Source organism: Lithobates pipiens, unplaced genomic scaffold (assembly GCF_037356315.1).
Source record: "Lithobates pipiens isolate NorthernLeopardFrog02 unplaced genomic scaffold, aLitPip1_a1.2 Scaffold_30, whole genome shotgun sequence".
NCBI classification, from domain to species: Eukaryota; Metazoa; Chordata; class Amphibia; order Anura; family Ranidae; genus Lithobates; species Lithobates pipiens.
The window spans coordinates 107,564,287-107,580,296 of NW_027507791.1; the positions used below are offsets into that span (position 1 = coordinate 107,564,287).

General features: G+C 39.7%; 1 protein-coding gene across 8 annotated transcripts in view; it reads right to left on the reverse strand.

The window, feature by feature from the left end:
• The window catches only part of RYR3 (ryanodine receptor 3), a 1,008,486-nt gene that overhangs the window by 351,782 nt on the left and 640,694 nt on the right, over nt 1-16,010 (reverse strand). For all 8 annotated transcript variants that reach the window (XM_077464742.1, XM_077464741.1, XM_077464740.1 and 5 more), the window contains 3 exons: nt 7,604-7,727; nt 5,847-5,962; nt 3,817-3,884 (listed from right to left, as the gene is read on the reverse strand). In XM_077464742.1, the coding sequence (XP_077320868.1) occupies nt 3,817-3,884; nt 5,847-5,962; nt 7,604-7,727 (308 nt within the window). The remainder of the gene's footprint in view (nt 1-3,816; nt 3,885-5,846; nt 5,963-7,603; nt 7,728-16,010) is intronic.

A 16,010-nucleotide genomic window follows, 5' to 3' on the forward strand; every position in this document is an offset into this window, starting at 1 on the left:
CTTCTTCCTAAAACCCAATAAAAATCTAATCAAAAAAAATAAATAAAAAGCTGTATATATGATTTTGTTACCAGATATTTATGATTACACCAGGATTGGGGTGGAGGAACTTGAATGGCCTGCACAGAGCCCTGACCCCAACCTGGCAGAACACATTTGGGATGAATTAGAGAAAAAAACTGCAAGCCAGGCCTTCTCTCCAACATCAGTGCCTGACCTTACAAATGCGCTTCTGGAAGAATGGTCAACCATTCTAATTGACACACTCCTAAATCTTGTGGACAGCCTTCCCAGAAGAGTTGAAGTTGTTATAACTGCAAAAGGGTGGGCCAATTCAATACTGAACCCTACAGACTAAGGCTGGAATGCCATTAAAATTCATGTGCGTGTAAAGGCAGGTGTCTCAATACTTTAGGCGATATAGTGTATTTAAAAGGCCACCGAACTTCAACACAACACAGGGTAGACCCAACTTATTTGCCTACTTTATAGCTTTCCAGCTTACATACAGTATATCTATGACTGGTTGCACTTGCCCCCCAATTCCTCTACTGCTCTTGTCTGCGACTCTTTCCAGGCCCTCGAAGATGATACCCATCAGCATACTATAATTGGATGTTAGTTTTGAGCCAAGCAGAAGAGAAAATATCCTCTTGCCAAACCAGTTCCATATAACATCTCAGATCCCTCTATGGCATAATCACAGAAAAAGGAACTATATGGTCACCCCGACTCCATCTGGTGGTCCAATAATTATATTGTATATACTTCTCAGAGTTTTAAGAAAGGCTCCTTTATATCCTTTGAAGCACGCAAGAGAAACAAAAAATCTCTACAAATTTCTTCTCATACTATGTCATGCCATTAGGACTCAATTTGATGCACTAAAAATGGAGATGCCCAATGGAACTTTTATTGTACAACTCTGGTCACACCAAACTTACCACAACGTTCTATAAATGTTTGCAAGCCAAACTATCTAATCCATTTGAAAAATGGCTCCAATAAACTTTATACCTAACCTTACACAGAATGTAAGGGATGTCCACCATTTTTGCATGAAAAAATGTGCATTTATAATTTTTGTCACAGGAACCTGCAAAGCATTGTACCCACAATTAGTGGTTCACCGGAGCAATGCAAGGCTTCTGCAGACTCTTCCTCCAGCTCCCTGCCCATACAAAGGTACAGGCTTTTATCTGGAAAGCTGAAGAAAGTGTCAAACAACGACAAACGTACTGATCATTGTTCTCATGCTGAAATATACACGTCTATCTGCTCAAGTGGAAGATGCTCAAGTGGAAGATGGGACTTGTAGTTCATTCATTTATAGATCTCTGTGAATTATTGACACAACTGTGCAGACAGGGCCCCACACAGCTGCACTGATTTCAAGAGTGACAGCAGCTCCAGGGGAGAAGAAGCTCAACATGCTCTCACAGGGGAAGCCAGTTTGCACATGGAGGGGTCTAATTTGCACCAATTCATTCACAACCTGCTTTATACACCAGCTAAGCTCTTCTGTATGGGTCTTGGGACTGATGTCCAACGGCCTAGTTGTGGTGTTACATCAGCAGATTTGTTACACATGTTCTGAATTTATCCACAAACCATTTTTTTGATTACTTTGTTTAATGGTCTATAAACTCACTTTGGTCTTCAAGCCCTGAGGGCACCAAAAGTTTGCCTCTTGGGCATTCTAAAAGCCTTTGTACCTATACTGTCTTTTAAGCCAGGAAGACTACCCTTAATTGGAAAAATACTGCTCCCCAACTCAACAAGTTTATCATCAAGTGAATTCAGATTGTCTGAAATACAATATAATCTTCTTAAGAAAGGCCTATCCTAAAATATTTTCTAAGATATGGCAACCCGGGATGGCCACATCTACAATTCAGTTATCTGACGCTTCTCCAGTCATTGTGATTCTTAAAACGGAAGTAAACCCATCAATTTAACTGTTTAAAAAAACAGTACATTTCCGGCATGTGCCAGGAACGCAGCATTGGTCACATTGGTTGTGCCCTCAACCACACTGTTAAATCCTCCAATGGCTGGTGTCATAACTGATCACATGTGCAGCATCATGGCAGTTGAAGATCAAACAAAGTCCAAGATGGCAGCTTCCTTGGCTGAAAATTATAGGAGGGTTTACTTCCACTTTAAAGGTGTACCAATAGACTTATACCTGTCTTTCACCTTAGTTCAACGTTATTGTATGTACCTCTCTGTATGTAAAGGGGAGGGAGCAGTATATGAAAATAGTGCATGTTTGTGTGCATGAATGTTTGTGAAAAAAATTATTTGAATCTTATTGTTCAGGCGCTGTGCAGCCTAATTGTCAGTACTTAAACATAGCCATTGCTGTGCTTACAGTTGTATTCATCCAACTGCTACAGAAAATGCATTTTCATTTTTTTATTTTTTTTTAAGTAGCTATTTTATGGAACAGAATTTTTGAATATATTTTTTTAAATGTATTTATAATTCCTATATCAACACAATGCAATCCCTTTACATGTTCATAGAATATGATCTAATATATGTTTTCTTCCTTTTCATGACATTGTTTCACAACTCTTTTTCCTACTCATATCACAGGATATTGCTCTGAACTAACCTCACTATCAGTTGTACTGTTTGCCTCTGTCCTGATAAACAGATAAAATATCATAGGAGATTTTTGAACAACTTTCAAAACATACGTTTTTTTTTTTAAATCATTTTTACTAATGATCCATGTATGCAATAAACAAAAATAACTACGGTATATACTCGAGTATAAGCCGACCCAAATATAAGCCAAGGCATCTAATTTTACCACAAAAAACTGGGAAAACATATTGAATCGAGTATAAGCCTAGGGTGGGAAATGCAGCAGCTGCTGGTAAATTTTCAGGATGCGGTGCGGCACGGACAACACAGAGGCTGCCGGCGTGCTCATCAATGTAGCCTTACTACCCATCATTGCAGCCTCACCATGCCCATTATTGCAGCCTCCCCATGTCCATCATTGCAGTCTTATTGTGCCCATCATTGTAGCCTTATTGTGCCCATCACTGCAGCCTCACCATTCTCATTATTGCAGCCTTACCATGCCCATCATTGTAGCCTCACTGTGCCCATCACCCCAGCCTCACCATGCCCATCATTGCAGCCTTACTGTGCCCATCATTGTAGCCTCACTGTGCCCATCACAGCAGCCTCACCATGCCCATCATTGTAGTCTCACGCCCATCATTGCCGCCTCATTGTGCCCATTGTTGCAGCCTCACTAGTAGTGACTGTGCCCATTCATGTAGTCTCAGCAGACAGTACCTAGATTGCACAGCGGGCATCTCCGCTGTATCTCGGAGCTCAGTCTGAAATGTTTGGCCGCGCTGTGACAAAAGTCCCGCCCTCCTCCTAGACAAGCTCCTGTTATAGACGGAGTGTTCTGTTTATCACATGAGCTGGTCTAGGAGGAAGGCGGGACTTTTGTCACAGCAAGGCCGACATTTTCATAGTCAGCTCAGTGACAAAGCAACAAAGTGGTCTCCTGCTGTGTACAGGAGGGAGAGAGAAGAGAGCTGCAGCCACAGTTCAAAGTGGCCCAGGACAAGCGGTCTAATGGCCGGTATCCCAGTAGGCCAGTGCGGCCCTGCCCTCACTCGAGTATAAGCCAGGGGTTCAGCCTAAAAAATGTGCTGAAAAACACGGCTTATACTTGAGTATATACGGTATATGTAATGTCACAATGTACTATGTACGATGTTCATCAATCAAAACATTGCAATGTCCAAAGTGTAACAAAGAATACAAACACATTTAGCTTACTTTAGCAAAAAACTTGATTTCTTGTTCATGTGGGGATTTCTCACTTTTACCACTCCCAACAACTGCCTCTGTGGAGATATAAATGAGAATTATCATTCAAAAGAAGAATTTTAGTGAACTAAAATTGTATGTGTTTGTATCTATAAAAGGTGTCCAGTGTGATCAAACTAAGTCAAGTCTCTGTATAATGCAAACAATAAAGAAACGAAAGACAGTTTTTAGCAGTTTTAACTTGGAGCTTCAAACCATCCTGTTTTCTTCAGACTTGGAATATTTTTTTGACCACTGCTATAAGGTCAGCTTGAACAGAAACAAAAATGTTAAGATATGTTCAAATTGTTCTCTTATCACTTTAAGACATTATAAACTTTCCTACCTATACCTTGTGTTTTTCACCTGCATAAAATATATATTGATTATGTCGTTTCATGGTGTCATTTGTTGGCCTGTACACAGAGTCTATAGCAAAATAAATTTCTTCAGAAGTCAGAAGTTTCTGTTTATTTAAAACATGAGGCATGTAGCATGGCACTGCACAGGTTAATGCAAGACATCTACTGTCGGTAGTGTGAGAACTGTGTTGTCCTGTGAAGAAACTATCTTTGTCATTGTCTAGTGCTGGTGCAGGGGAGAGCAATTGACAAACAGAGCTTACCATGCTAGAAGAGATAGGTTTGTGATACAACACAGAGACATGGCTAGGCATAGGGACAAGGTAGGTGGATTAATGCATGAAGATAGTGTCAGCCAAACTACAGCCACAACTAGTAAACTCCTCATTAGAGGGTAGAGCAAATAAACAGTAAAGAGAGTATAACTACAATAATACCTAGTTAAAACAACAAAAACATTTGAAAGTGTATAATGCTTTAAAAAAATCACAGTATGACATGTCGGAATAACATTTATTTTTGTGATACACAGAAAATCAACTGATTTTAACCTTCAGTAGATTTATTTGGTACACCATTTATGTATAGAAATCTCACACAGCATCCTACCAGGCTGTATAATTTTTACCAAAAAAAAAAACAAATATCAAGAAGTAAAAAGCACAATGATCCTAGTGAATCTACTGTGAACTCTGAAAGAAACACTATAGTCATAGCTCCCAACTGTCCCTGATTTCAAGGGACCATCCCTGATTTAGAACACTGTCCCTTTGTCCTACTTTTCTTCTCATCTGTCCCTCATTTTGGTCTCATCTATATAGTTGTACATAAAATGCACTACCTATCGACCTAACAGTGTTTCCTAGTGTTAAACCATTCATTCAATTTCTAAATTTCTGCATTTGTAGATTTCAAAAGCCAATATAAAGGAATAGTAGTGTAGTAGTGTAAAAAAAACAAAAAATAAAAAATAAAAAAAAAACACTTGTGCGATTAACTAATATTTTTATTGTTTAATTCTCTTTTAAGGGGGCATGGCAGGGGGTGTGTCCTATGCCTACATACCTTTGTTAATATGTGTCCCTCGTCCCCATCTCAAAAAGTTGGGAGGTATGCTATAGTGAAGAACCAAACATTTGCTAAAACTGGAGCAGACAGAATCTGGAGTAGTTGTGCACAGTAATCAGTCAGCTTCTATCTTCAAATTGTTCACTTAAACTTTGAAAAGTAAGCTAGAAGCTGACTGGTTGCCATGCAGAGCTGCCCTGGATATTGTCTCTGCCAGTCTTAGTAAAAAATTCCCCTCACTGAGTTACCCACTCCGCTCTCTGCCCAAAAGAGTACATTTATCATTACGGGAATACAAAAAACAAAACAAAAATTGATGTCTAATAAGAGATATAATTCCAGTAAACAATATTGTCTGTCTAAATACCAACTCTTAAGGCCTTTGTCGAAAGATCTTAGCCTTGTGTGGATGGCATCAGTTTAATATTAGTTTGAGATGCTTCTGAATTCTATAGACCTGTACAAAAATGCAGTTGTACAAGTAAACAAAAGCCCACTGACAATGGCACATTAATGCTGAATTACATTTTCACTTGTGCATTTACTTTAATAGTTGAAAGGATACATTACCTAAATGTGCAATGAATTCCTGAGCTGAATCAACATAATGCAGAACTTTCTTGAGAAATTTAAAGGCAAATCTCTTCTCCATGGAAGAAGCATCTAACTCCATATCCTTCAATCCTCTGCAAAAAAAATAGAATAATTTTACCATTAACCGGTAAATTGAGCCTGTGTATGAACTGTGCTAGTTTGAGATAAACACACAAACTCATAAGTGATAGATATACATATACAGTATACTACATATACAGTGGGTATAAAACGTCTACACACCCCTGTTAAAATGTCAGGTTTTTGTGATGTAAAAAAAACAAAGATAAATAATTTCAGAATTTTGTGTTCCTAATTAAGCAATCACATTTAAACTCATGCTAAATAGGAGTCAGTACACATCTGACATAATTTAAAATGCCTCTGATTAACCCTAAATAAAGTTCAGCTGTCCTAGTAGGTCCTTCCTGACATTTTCTTAGTTGCATCCTACAGAAAAAGACATGGTCCTCAGTGAGCTTCCAAAGCATCAGAGGGATCTCATTGTTAAAAGGTATCCATCAGGAGAAGGGTACAAAAGAATTTCCAAGGCATTAGATATACCATGGAACACAGTGAAGACAGTCATCATCAAGTGGAGAAAATATGGCACAACAGTGACATTACTAATAACTAAACGTCCCTTCAAAATTGATGAAAAGACGAGAAGAAAACCAGTCAGGGAGGCTGCCAAAGGGGTCTACAGCAACATTAAAGGAGCTGCAGGAATATATGTATGTGCTATGGGGTAAAGTGTCAAGACAGAAGCCTTTTCTTATGAAGAAAAACATCCAGGCCTGGCTAAATTTTGCAAAACACATCTGAAGTCTCCCAAAAGCATGTGGGAACATGTGTTATGGTCTGATGAAACCAAGGTTGAACTTTTTGACCATAATTCCAAAAGATATGTTTGGCACAGAAACAACACTGCACATCACCAAGAGAACACCATACCCACGGGGAAGCATGGTGGTGGCAGCATCATGCTTTGGGGTTGTTTTTATTCAGCAGGAACAGGGGCCTTAGTCAAGGTAGAGGGAATTATGAACAGTTCCAAATACCAGTCAATATTGGCACAAAACCTTCAGGCTTCTGCTAGAAAGATAAACATGAAGACGAACTTTATCTTTCATCATGGGAATGACCCAAATCATACATCCAAATCAACAAAGGAATGGATTCACTAGAAGAATATTAAAGTTTTGGAATGGGTCAGCCAGATCCCAGACCTGAATCTGATTGAAAATACGTGGGGTGATCTAAAGAGGGCTGTGCACAGGAGATGCCCTCGCAATCTGGCAGATTTGGAGTGTTTTTGCAAAGAAGAGTGGGCAAATATTGACAAGTTCAGATGTGCAATGCTGATAGACTCACCCAAAAAGACAGAGTGCTGTAAAAAAATCAAAAGGTGCTTCAACAAAGTATTAGTTTAAGGGTGTGCACACTTATGCAACCATATTTTTTTTATTTCTACTTACCTCCAACTAAAAGATTTCAGTTTGTTGTTCAACTGAGTTGTACAGTTTATAGGTCCCATTAAAGGTGAAAAAAGTTTTGAAATGATTTGTCTCATTTTTTTACATTACAGAAACCAGACATTTTAACAGGGGTTTGTAGACTTTATATATCCACTGTATATGAGATAGATAGATAGATAGATAGATAGATAGATAGATAGATAGATAGATAGATAGATAGATAGATAGATAGATAGATAGATAGGGTATTGGTACCTGGATATAGCATATCCATTTACTTGGAGGAATTTGAAAAGTTCCTGAGCTTTTTCCCGATCCCTTGCCTTTTCTTTTGCCGTTAAGGTATCATAGGGCACCAACAGTGGATGGCTTCCTGCACCTACAGAAAAAAAATGAATTTTGATCAAGATTTCAAGGTATGGTGATTTTTTTTCTCTTCTACGAGGGCTCTTTAAAATGTTTCCACACATTTTGTATAAGTTATGCAGCCATCTTAACCACAGCATGACAACTCTTATATTAAACTGCAAGATCAGCCAGCCAGAATATAAAACTTTTTGAAGACCCCTCGTACATTTTGCCTTTGGGGGGATGGGGGTTTGAATTACATCCTGTGCAGATTTCTTTGGAGCCCAGAGTAGATCTCAAATTCTGGTATCATGGTAATCAGGACTTCAAAGGAAAGTGTGTCTAGAAGGAAGAATAAGGAATTATCTGCATAAAGAGCTAATTTGTTTTTTGGTCTCGTCTGAAAGCTCCGAAAAGCTCATTGAGTGTGGTGCCTGTCCAGTGGCATTCAAAAAAAAAAAAAGTTAGTCCACTGCTGAAGTGTTACAATCTTTGGTTAGTAAAGAAGTGTGTTATAGTACTCAAATGATTTCTGCTGCGTTTTCTAGGATTTTGAAGATTTATATGACTTTTAGTACTTATAGGATCCCTGCTGGGTCTTCCAGGATTTCCAGAATTACCAGGACCTTCAGTATTTACAGGATCCTAGCTGGGTCTTCCAGAATTGCCAAGATTCCCAGGACATCCACTACCTCCAGAACTTCAAGAGATCCCTGAAATGGTGCTGGGATTATCGTTTGACATGTTTTCAAATGTAACCTTTGCTTCTACCATCCAAGCCACTTCTTCAGTTCTATTGAGTCTCAGGAAAATACCCCAGCTTTTATATACAAATAGGTAACACCAACACCTTGATCCAGTTAACATGGAAAGGCATCGAAAAAACAGAAACATAGAAAAGTGACAGCAGAATGTATAGATCTATGTTTGTTTCACGCATGTTTGAAACCACCTACTATTGATACCTACTACAAATAAATGATGTGCGCTGCCACAGTGGCATAATGAAAATAACAAAAAAGCTGCAGCAATCACAGAAAAATAAATGTAAAAATAAAATAAAAATGTATTTGCGCTATATGATACATGCTACTTAGACTCAACCATATAAACTAAATCAATAGATGAATAGTGTTTAGAAATCATGAAATATATAAGTGCATGTTCAATTGCCAAAGTACAAATATAAGAAGTGTCTTAAAGAACATAAATAATGATGCAACCAATTATCTATAACATAAATGTGTGATAAGCAGAATAGTGAAACCACTTACCCTGTAAGAGAAAACGTATTGCTCTAACTAATGTGAAAAAAGTGAACAGTCCCCATAGAAGAGTTCTCAATTGGTATGATACAATATTCCTCCGTGTTTGCTTTCCTCTACATGAGTATAATATGTGTTCCACCATAAGTTCACCAGTGCCCCCCCACCAGATGAATGGCACACTCACTTAAGTGTGTCCTGGGGCGTGTTTATAACTGTGGGGAGGTGTGGCTGTGTGTGACACATCACTGATCTCTGCTCCGATGACAGGGAGCGGAGATCAGTGACACTGTCACTAGGCAGAACGGGGAGATGCTTGTTTATATTAGCTTCTCCCCATTCTACCTCCCCCTGAGATGATCACGGGTATCCCTACGGCGATCAAGTCTGCGGGACCTGTGATCCGACTCACGTGAGGTCCCGACTGGCATGACTTAGAAAAGTTTCATTGCACTGAATGGAGCGCGACTTGTCAGGTGACTAAGTCGCCTGCCATGTTGCCCCAGTGTGAACCGCACCTAAGTTGCTGATTGCCACCAATACTAGTATGAAAAAAAATTACAGTATACATCCCAAATCTTTCAGAGCTCAAGTGGTTAAGCGATAACCACTCCAACCAGTTCATATGGGGATTGCAGACCCTGCCATCAATGTTGGGGGTTATTGCATAAGCTAGAACCATTGCTGAGGATTACCATTGCAGAAACTGACACACATACTGTGGGATTTTATTGTATATTAAATGATCAAATTAAATGTATTTTAATTTGCATTGTCTTAAGTATTTTCTTGTTTTGAAATGACACTGACTCTCCACCTTCACCCTGGGCACCAGATGACCTTGTCCTGGCACTGCTTCAGAGAGCTCCTTTTTGTGACGCATGGTTCACATCAGCTTGTACTTCTTATGAACAGCAATCATAAGATATTTGGGTGCAATATCAAAATATTTGAATGCCTTTTTTATCAAATTAGCTGTAAACCACACCTCAAAGCTTATTTCATTATTTGGACTCCAGGTGTGCAAACTGCTCCAATTACTTTCCATTGAAACAATTAGTTGTTGAATTAATTAGAGGATCAGATCACATTTTATGGCAAATTATTGCAGAAAACCAGTTCATTCCAAGGAGTTCATATGCTTTTTTTTGCCACTGTAAATAGTACAGAATGGTTCCACAATAGATACTCCCTCCACACCTCATCCATGACTGTCTGACCAAGCTGCTTCTTGATGCAGACACCCAGTTTGGCCAGATGTATTCCCTGTCTGAACCTGAACTATCTACTCTTAAGGAGTGTATTGAAGAATATTTGAAAAAAGGGTTCATTTATTAGGTCATCTATTTTGCTAAAGCATCTATTTTTCTTCCAGTCCTTGCCCGTATTATTACGACAAACTGAGCTTATGAATTTTCAGTTGAAAATTCTTTGCTTTATTGGGGTAAGAAAGGCTACAGACTAGCGAAGAAAACTCTATTTGTCCCTAAGTCCCAAGCGGGGCTTCGGGTGCCTAATTGTTTATTTTATTATCAGGTGGCCCAGCTAGAGCATAAAAACTCCAACTGAGTAGATATGGATTGACAAGCTATTTGCCCTTACACAGTGGATTTCTTGATGTGAAAAATTCCTAGAGACCAACCCCTAATTATGGCCCCAACAGTCTCACATTTGCTCACATTATGGGACTGATTACGGACAAAACCTTCCCTCATTTCAGACTTCACACCACTTGCTTATAGATTTAACAACCCCATGTTTCCCCCCAGGTAGGGATGCAAAAGCATTTTGATGGTGTCTAAATAAAGGCCTCTATTGAATGGTCATTTTTTTTACTCACAAGGGACCTTTCACTATACTGCAATGACTTGCAAATCTCCGCATGTATAAAAAAATCTCTCACTATCTGAACTCTTTACGACCAACCTTGTTGGACCTTCCCTTTCTCACAGCATATGAAAAATGGTGTACTAATGATTCAAGCTATAGGGGGTATTTCTATAATTTATGGAATCCTACTCGTTCATTCAGAAAAAAACTGCTCTATATGACAGAATGGGGCAAAGACCTTTCTATGGAGATCTTGGTGTCCTCTAATTCAAAACTCTTTTTGGGGTGTCCTTAATGTTTCACTAATAGAAGCTAATATTACGTTTTTAACAATATGGTACCTAGTCCCCTTTCATCTTGCTAAAATGTATTTGAATGCATCTTCATATTGTTTTAAAGGGTGTTCGGTGCTCCATACCTGGTGGGGCTGCCAGAGGATACAGGTATTCTGGAATAGGGGCTTTTCCTTGCTGTGTTGAATTACTGGGGATTACATACTGCAGCAACCCAAAATTGCATTGGTAATGTAAATGAACCAGTAACTAGGATCCTTCGTAACTCTTAATGACTGATCTATTTTATCTGTCTCGTGGCCAAAGTTTCTATAGCAGGAGCATGGACGGAACCCTCGGTTTCCTTGCAGAAAGTGAAGTTTAGGATTTCTTGGTTCATGGCCCATGAACAGCTATAGATTCCTGCTTGTCCCTGAGCTGTTACAAAATCTTCCATCTGCCAGGACCTTTACCAAGTTGAACTACACAGGGCATATAACTTAATAGGAATCCAAGAGGGAGATGAGTAGAAAACATCCTTCCATATCAGGTTTGGACACTTCAGATATTACCAGTAATTTATTGGATGTCTTCATGATTGTGTACTTAAACAATCATGGAGAACACTAGAACCACACACAGAAGATGTCAGGCCTTCTCTGTAATCTCCGCTTGTACGCTAAGCTTGAAATGTGTGCGTACAAAATGTCTCCCACCAGGGTATCGCTATGGACCCTAAAATGGTCTGTAGAGTCCCAGAAAGGCCTGCTTCTAACCCTTTCACCAAAAAGAAGAGGATCCAACACTTTGTTGGGTTTTCAAACTCTTACTACAAGTTAGATTGGAACTTATCCACTATCGTCACTTCTCAACCCCAGCTCACAACTTGCATACCTCCTTTTTATGTCATCTGAAGTGCAGTCTACTTTCTGGAAAAACCTGGACCCTGCTATATTCTTTGTCCTGGAAGTTGACATATTAGAAACCAGAATAGGATCTATTCTGGTCCAATATTCTGGCCCTAAGGTCCTCTTGCACCATGTTGTCTTCTTCTTCTTCTTCTATCTAGCCTGGCAGATAGGAATTAGGACATCAGCAACAGGGAGCTCCACCCAAAAGGGGAAGCTCGACTTATTTGCCTCCTACCCCCCCTCCACTGTCACATTTGACACCCTTTGGGGGGGAGTGGGTACCTGGTTTTGACAGGTACCCGCACCCACTTCCAGCTCACTTCGCCAAGGCGAAGGATTGTAGAACATTTATTTTGTCCTGTTCATCCTGTTGTTTCTCTTAAAGCATGTTTGCAATGGACTTCATTGTTGAACGCCCACTATCTTAAAGGTAAAATTCTGTTTTATGAAGATAGTGTCAGGGCTGCCTTAGCCCTTCCTTCTCTGGGATGGCTGCTCAGCTGTCGGCTAATTGCCAGCTCTCATCTCTCTCCACAGTTACCAGCTGTTCCTGATCATGCTCGTCTGACCTGCCTACTTAAAGCTGTCCAGCTCACTTCACCTCTGCCTTCGCCTTGGTCACAAGAAACCATCTCCTACAGTTCTGTTTAAAGACTGGCTTGCTGACATCCCTTCTGGCTTCTTATCCTGCTTGCTGTTGCTCTACTTGGATCCCTGACTTCTGGCCTGGCTTATTACCCGATCTGGTTATTGAACTCTGACATGGCTGACTACTCCATCCAGTTACTGGACTCTGGCTATGCTTTGAGCACGCTTTTTCTATTTACCTTTTTATTTTTATTTAATAAACAAGTGTGATTTAATTGTACTTCTGTCTCGGTCTGATTCATGGTTTTTGACAGATAGACCGGCTCGCCAAAATAGTTAATTTACTCCCAATGAAAGGCACTCCTTTGACTTCAGCTGCAGCTGATGTCTTCAAAAGAGCCACAGTGAGACTTTATTATGTGCCATATGATATGGAAGTTTATTTATCAAAGGCAAGTAGTTTGGTCACTTTGCAAGGGAAGTTGCACTATGCAAGGGACATTTCTCCAGAGCTTAGTGAACATGGTGAATCACGTGCAAGAAAAATTTAAATAAAATAAAACCACATTTTTGCTTGCACATGATTGGTTAGTGGAAGATAGTACAGCTTCACCTCATTCACTAAGCTCTGGGAAAAATTACCCTGCAAATTGCAACATCTACTTACCTTTAATAATTAAGATGCATTGCATCCAGTGAATGAATCTAATTTACCTTAAGATTCTGTCAGGAAATGTGCAAAAAAGCTGAATAATAATTCTTTCTTCTCTTTTGCTACTATACAAAATCTAATAGGCAGAGTGAAATGGCGAATCAAACTCTGGAACAGCATATCAGATGTGTTGCCTCTACTACACAGGACAATTGGGCCTTGTTGCTCACAATATCTGAACTCTGTGTATAACAATGCCTGGCACCTTCTCAATTCCCATTTTTCACCAACGATTCGTTGGTGACAAAAGGCTTATCTTCCCAATGTTCAAGACCATCTCTGTCTACTTTAGTTCTTGTGGACAATATTAAATAATTTGAGGTTAAGGCAATTGTGAATTCCAGATGAGTCACTGGCCTTCTTAAGTGCCAGACTAAGTGGGAAAAAAAACTTGAACACGATCAAGCCAAATCCACATGTTTAGGCTGATCAATACTTTTTACCACTAGGTTGATCGGAGCTTTTACTCATGCAAAAAAAAAAAAAACACCCCTGGAGGCAGCTTGGGGGTGTTGTAGTACTCACAGAATCCCTGCTGGGACTTTTATAATTTCCAGGATTCCTAAGACCTCAAGTATCCACAAAATCGCTGTTGGGTCTTCTAGGATATCCAGGATTCCCAGGGTTTCCAGTATTCATGGGATCTCTGCCAGATCTTCCAGGATTTCCAAGATTCCTAGAAACTCTAATACATCAAGGACTTCCAGAGTTCCTAAAAACTACTGTGGTCCTGTCCTCTGACCAGAAGAATATTTAAGCACCAACTTGAAGTGCTATGTCTTATTGCCAGCTACACCAGAGATAAAGTGCCATAATATTTGTGTGTAAGTTGCCCGTTTGTTGCCAACCTGGACTGACCTGACTCTTCTCTCTTGCCTACCTTGACCCTTGTGTGGACCTGACTACTCTCTTATCTGCTGCCTGCCTCAACCCCTGCCTGGACCTAACTAGTCTCTTATCTGCTGCCTGCCTCAACCCCTGCTTGGACCTGACTCCCCACTCAACTGTAAAGATCTCTGCCTGACCACTCTCTTTTCTACAACATAGTGAACAGTCTCTCTCCTTCCTGGCACTGACCAATCAGAAGTGTGCTGATCTGTCCCAAGAGTCACAGAAAATTAAGACGGGACAGCAGAGATTTTAAATCCCCAGACCACCACATAGGCTAAGTCGGCACTGACAGTACATCATTCACAGGAGGTAATTATAGCGGTGACCTCTCAGGTAAGGAGGGTGTTAGTTCACCTTTTTTCTGAAAAGGCAAAATTAACACTTTATTGGCTCATTTACACTCGCTTCTACTTCAGAACACATTAAAATGCCTAATTTTTGTATGTGTTTTTGATGATTATGTGGTGCTTCTGAGATGCTTTGGTGATACTTCAATGATCCTTTGATGATGCTTCAGCTGTTTTGAAGCTTTACTGAAGCTTGGCAGATGCCTTGTGTGTGTTGATATCTCAAACCTCAAATACCTCCAAAACAAAGTGAAGCTGAATTTGAATAAAAGCCTCTCAAAAGCTGCAGGTGCTGTAAGCAAGATTTGTCACAGACTACTATGGCGTCTTTGATGCACCATAAAATTGACATGGGGGATCATTTTCAAAGCGAGGCAAAGCAAAGCAGACACGTGTGAACAGAATTGTAAGCTAACCATTTTATTTAGTGACAGGGGCTTTTCTTAGCATTCAAAGTGCTTTAAAAAAGCGTGTCCAATACAAGCCCTAAGGTCTAGTTTACACTTGCTTCAAAACATAGCTTCGGACACACTTTGTTAAAGCTCTCTGAACATCAGTCAAAGCCCCTGTCACTAAATAAAACTAAATAAAATGGTTAGCTTACAGTCCTGTTTACACCTTGCTTTTCATTGGTGCTTCGATGAGGCTTCGATGGAGCATCGATGAGGCTTTGGTGGAGCTTCAATGAGGCTTTGGTGGAGCTTCAGTGGGGCTTCAATGAGCCTTTGGTGGGGCTTTGATGGGGCTTCGGTGAGGCTTCATGGGGCTTCGATGAGGCTTCAGTGGGGCTTCAAGTGAGCTTTGCCATAGACTTCTATGGAGGTTTTGAAGAAGCTTTAAAGCACCACTAAAGCTACATGGGGTATCATTTTTGAAGCAAAGTTGACGCAAAGAAAAGCAAAAGCAAAGTGTAAACAGAACTGTAAGCTAACTATTTTATTTAGTGACAGGAGCTTTAACTGGCATTCAGTAAGCTTTAACAAAGCCTGCCTGAAGCCTCATTTTGTTTTAAATATCTCTTTATTTTATAATTTTTAAACATATAAAACATCCATCCACTACAACATAAAACTCCAACACATTCCCCACAAAAAAGGGCCTTCATACTCCCCCCACCCCCACATTCCCCAACTCCAATCACTTACAAAAAATCTTTCATCTTCCCTGAGGTACAAAACTCCTCCCATTTTTTCCAATACTTTGAAATCTGATTCTCTACATATCCTTCTCTTATTTGTTTCTCCAAATACTATATTTCATTCATTTCATATTTCCACTCTATTATTGATGGCGCTATTTCCTTTTTCCATTTCTGTGCAATTACAACTTTTGCCACTGTAGTCATACAGTGCAAATCTCCTTCTGTGTTATTGACTTGGTTGTATGTGAGAATAATACTACATTTATATCTGGCTTTATCCCTATACCTGTCACCTGCTGGTATATTTCCATTATCTTACCCCAAAAAGCTATTATCCTATAACAGCTAAACCATATA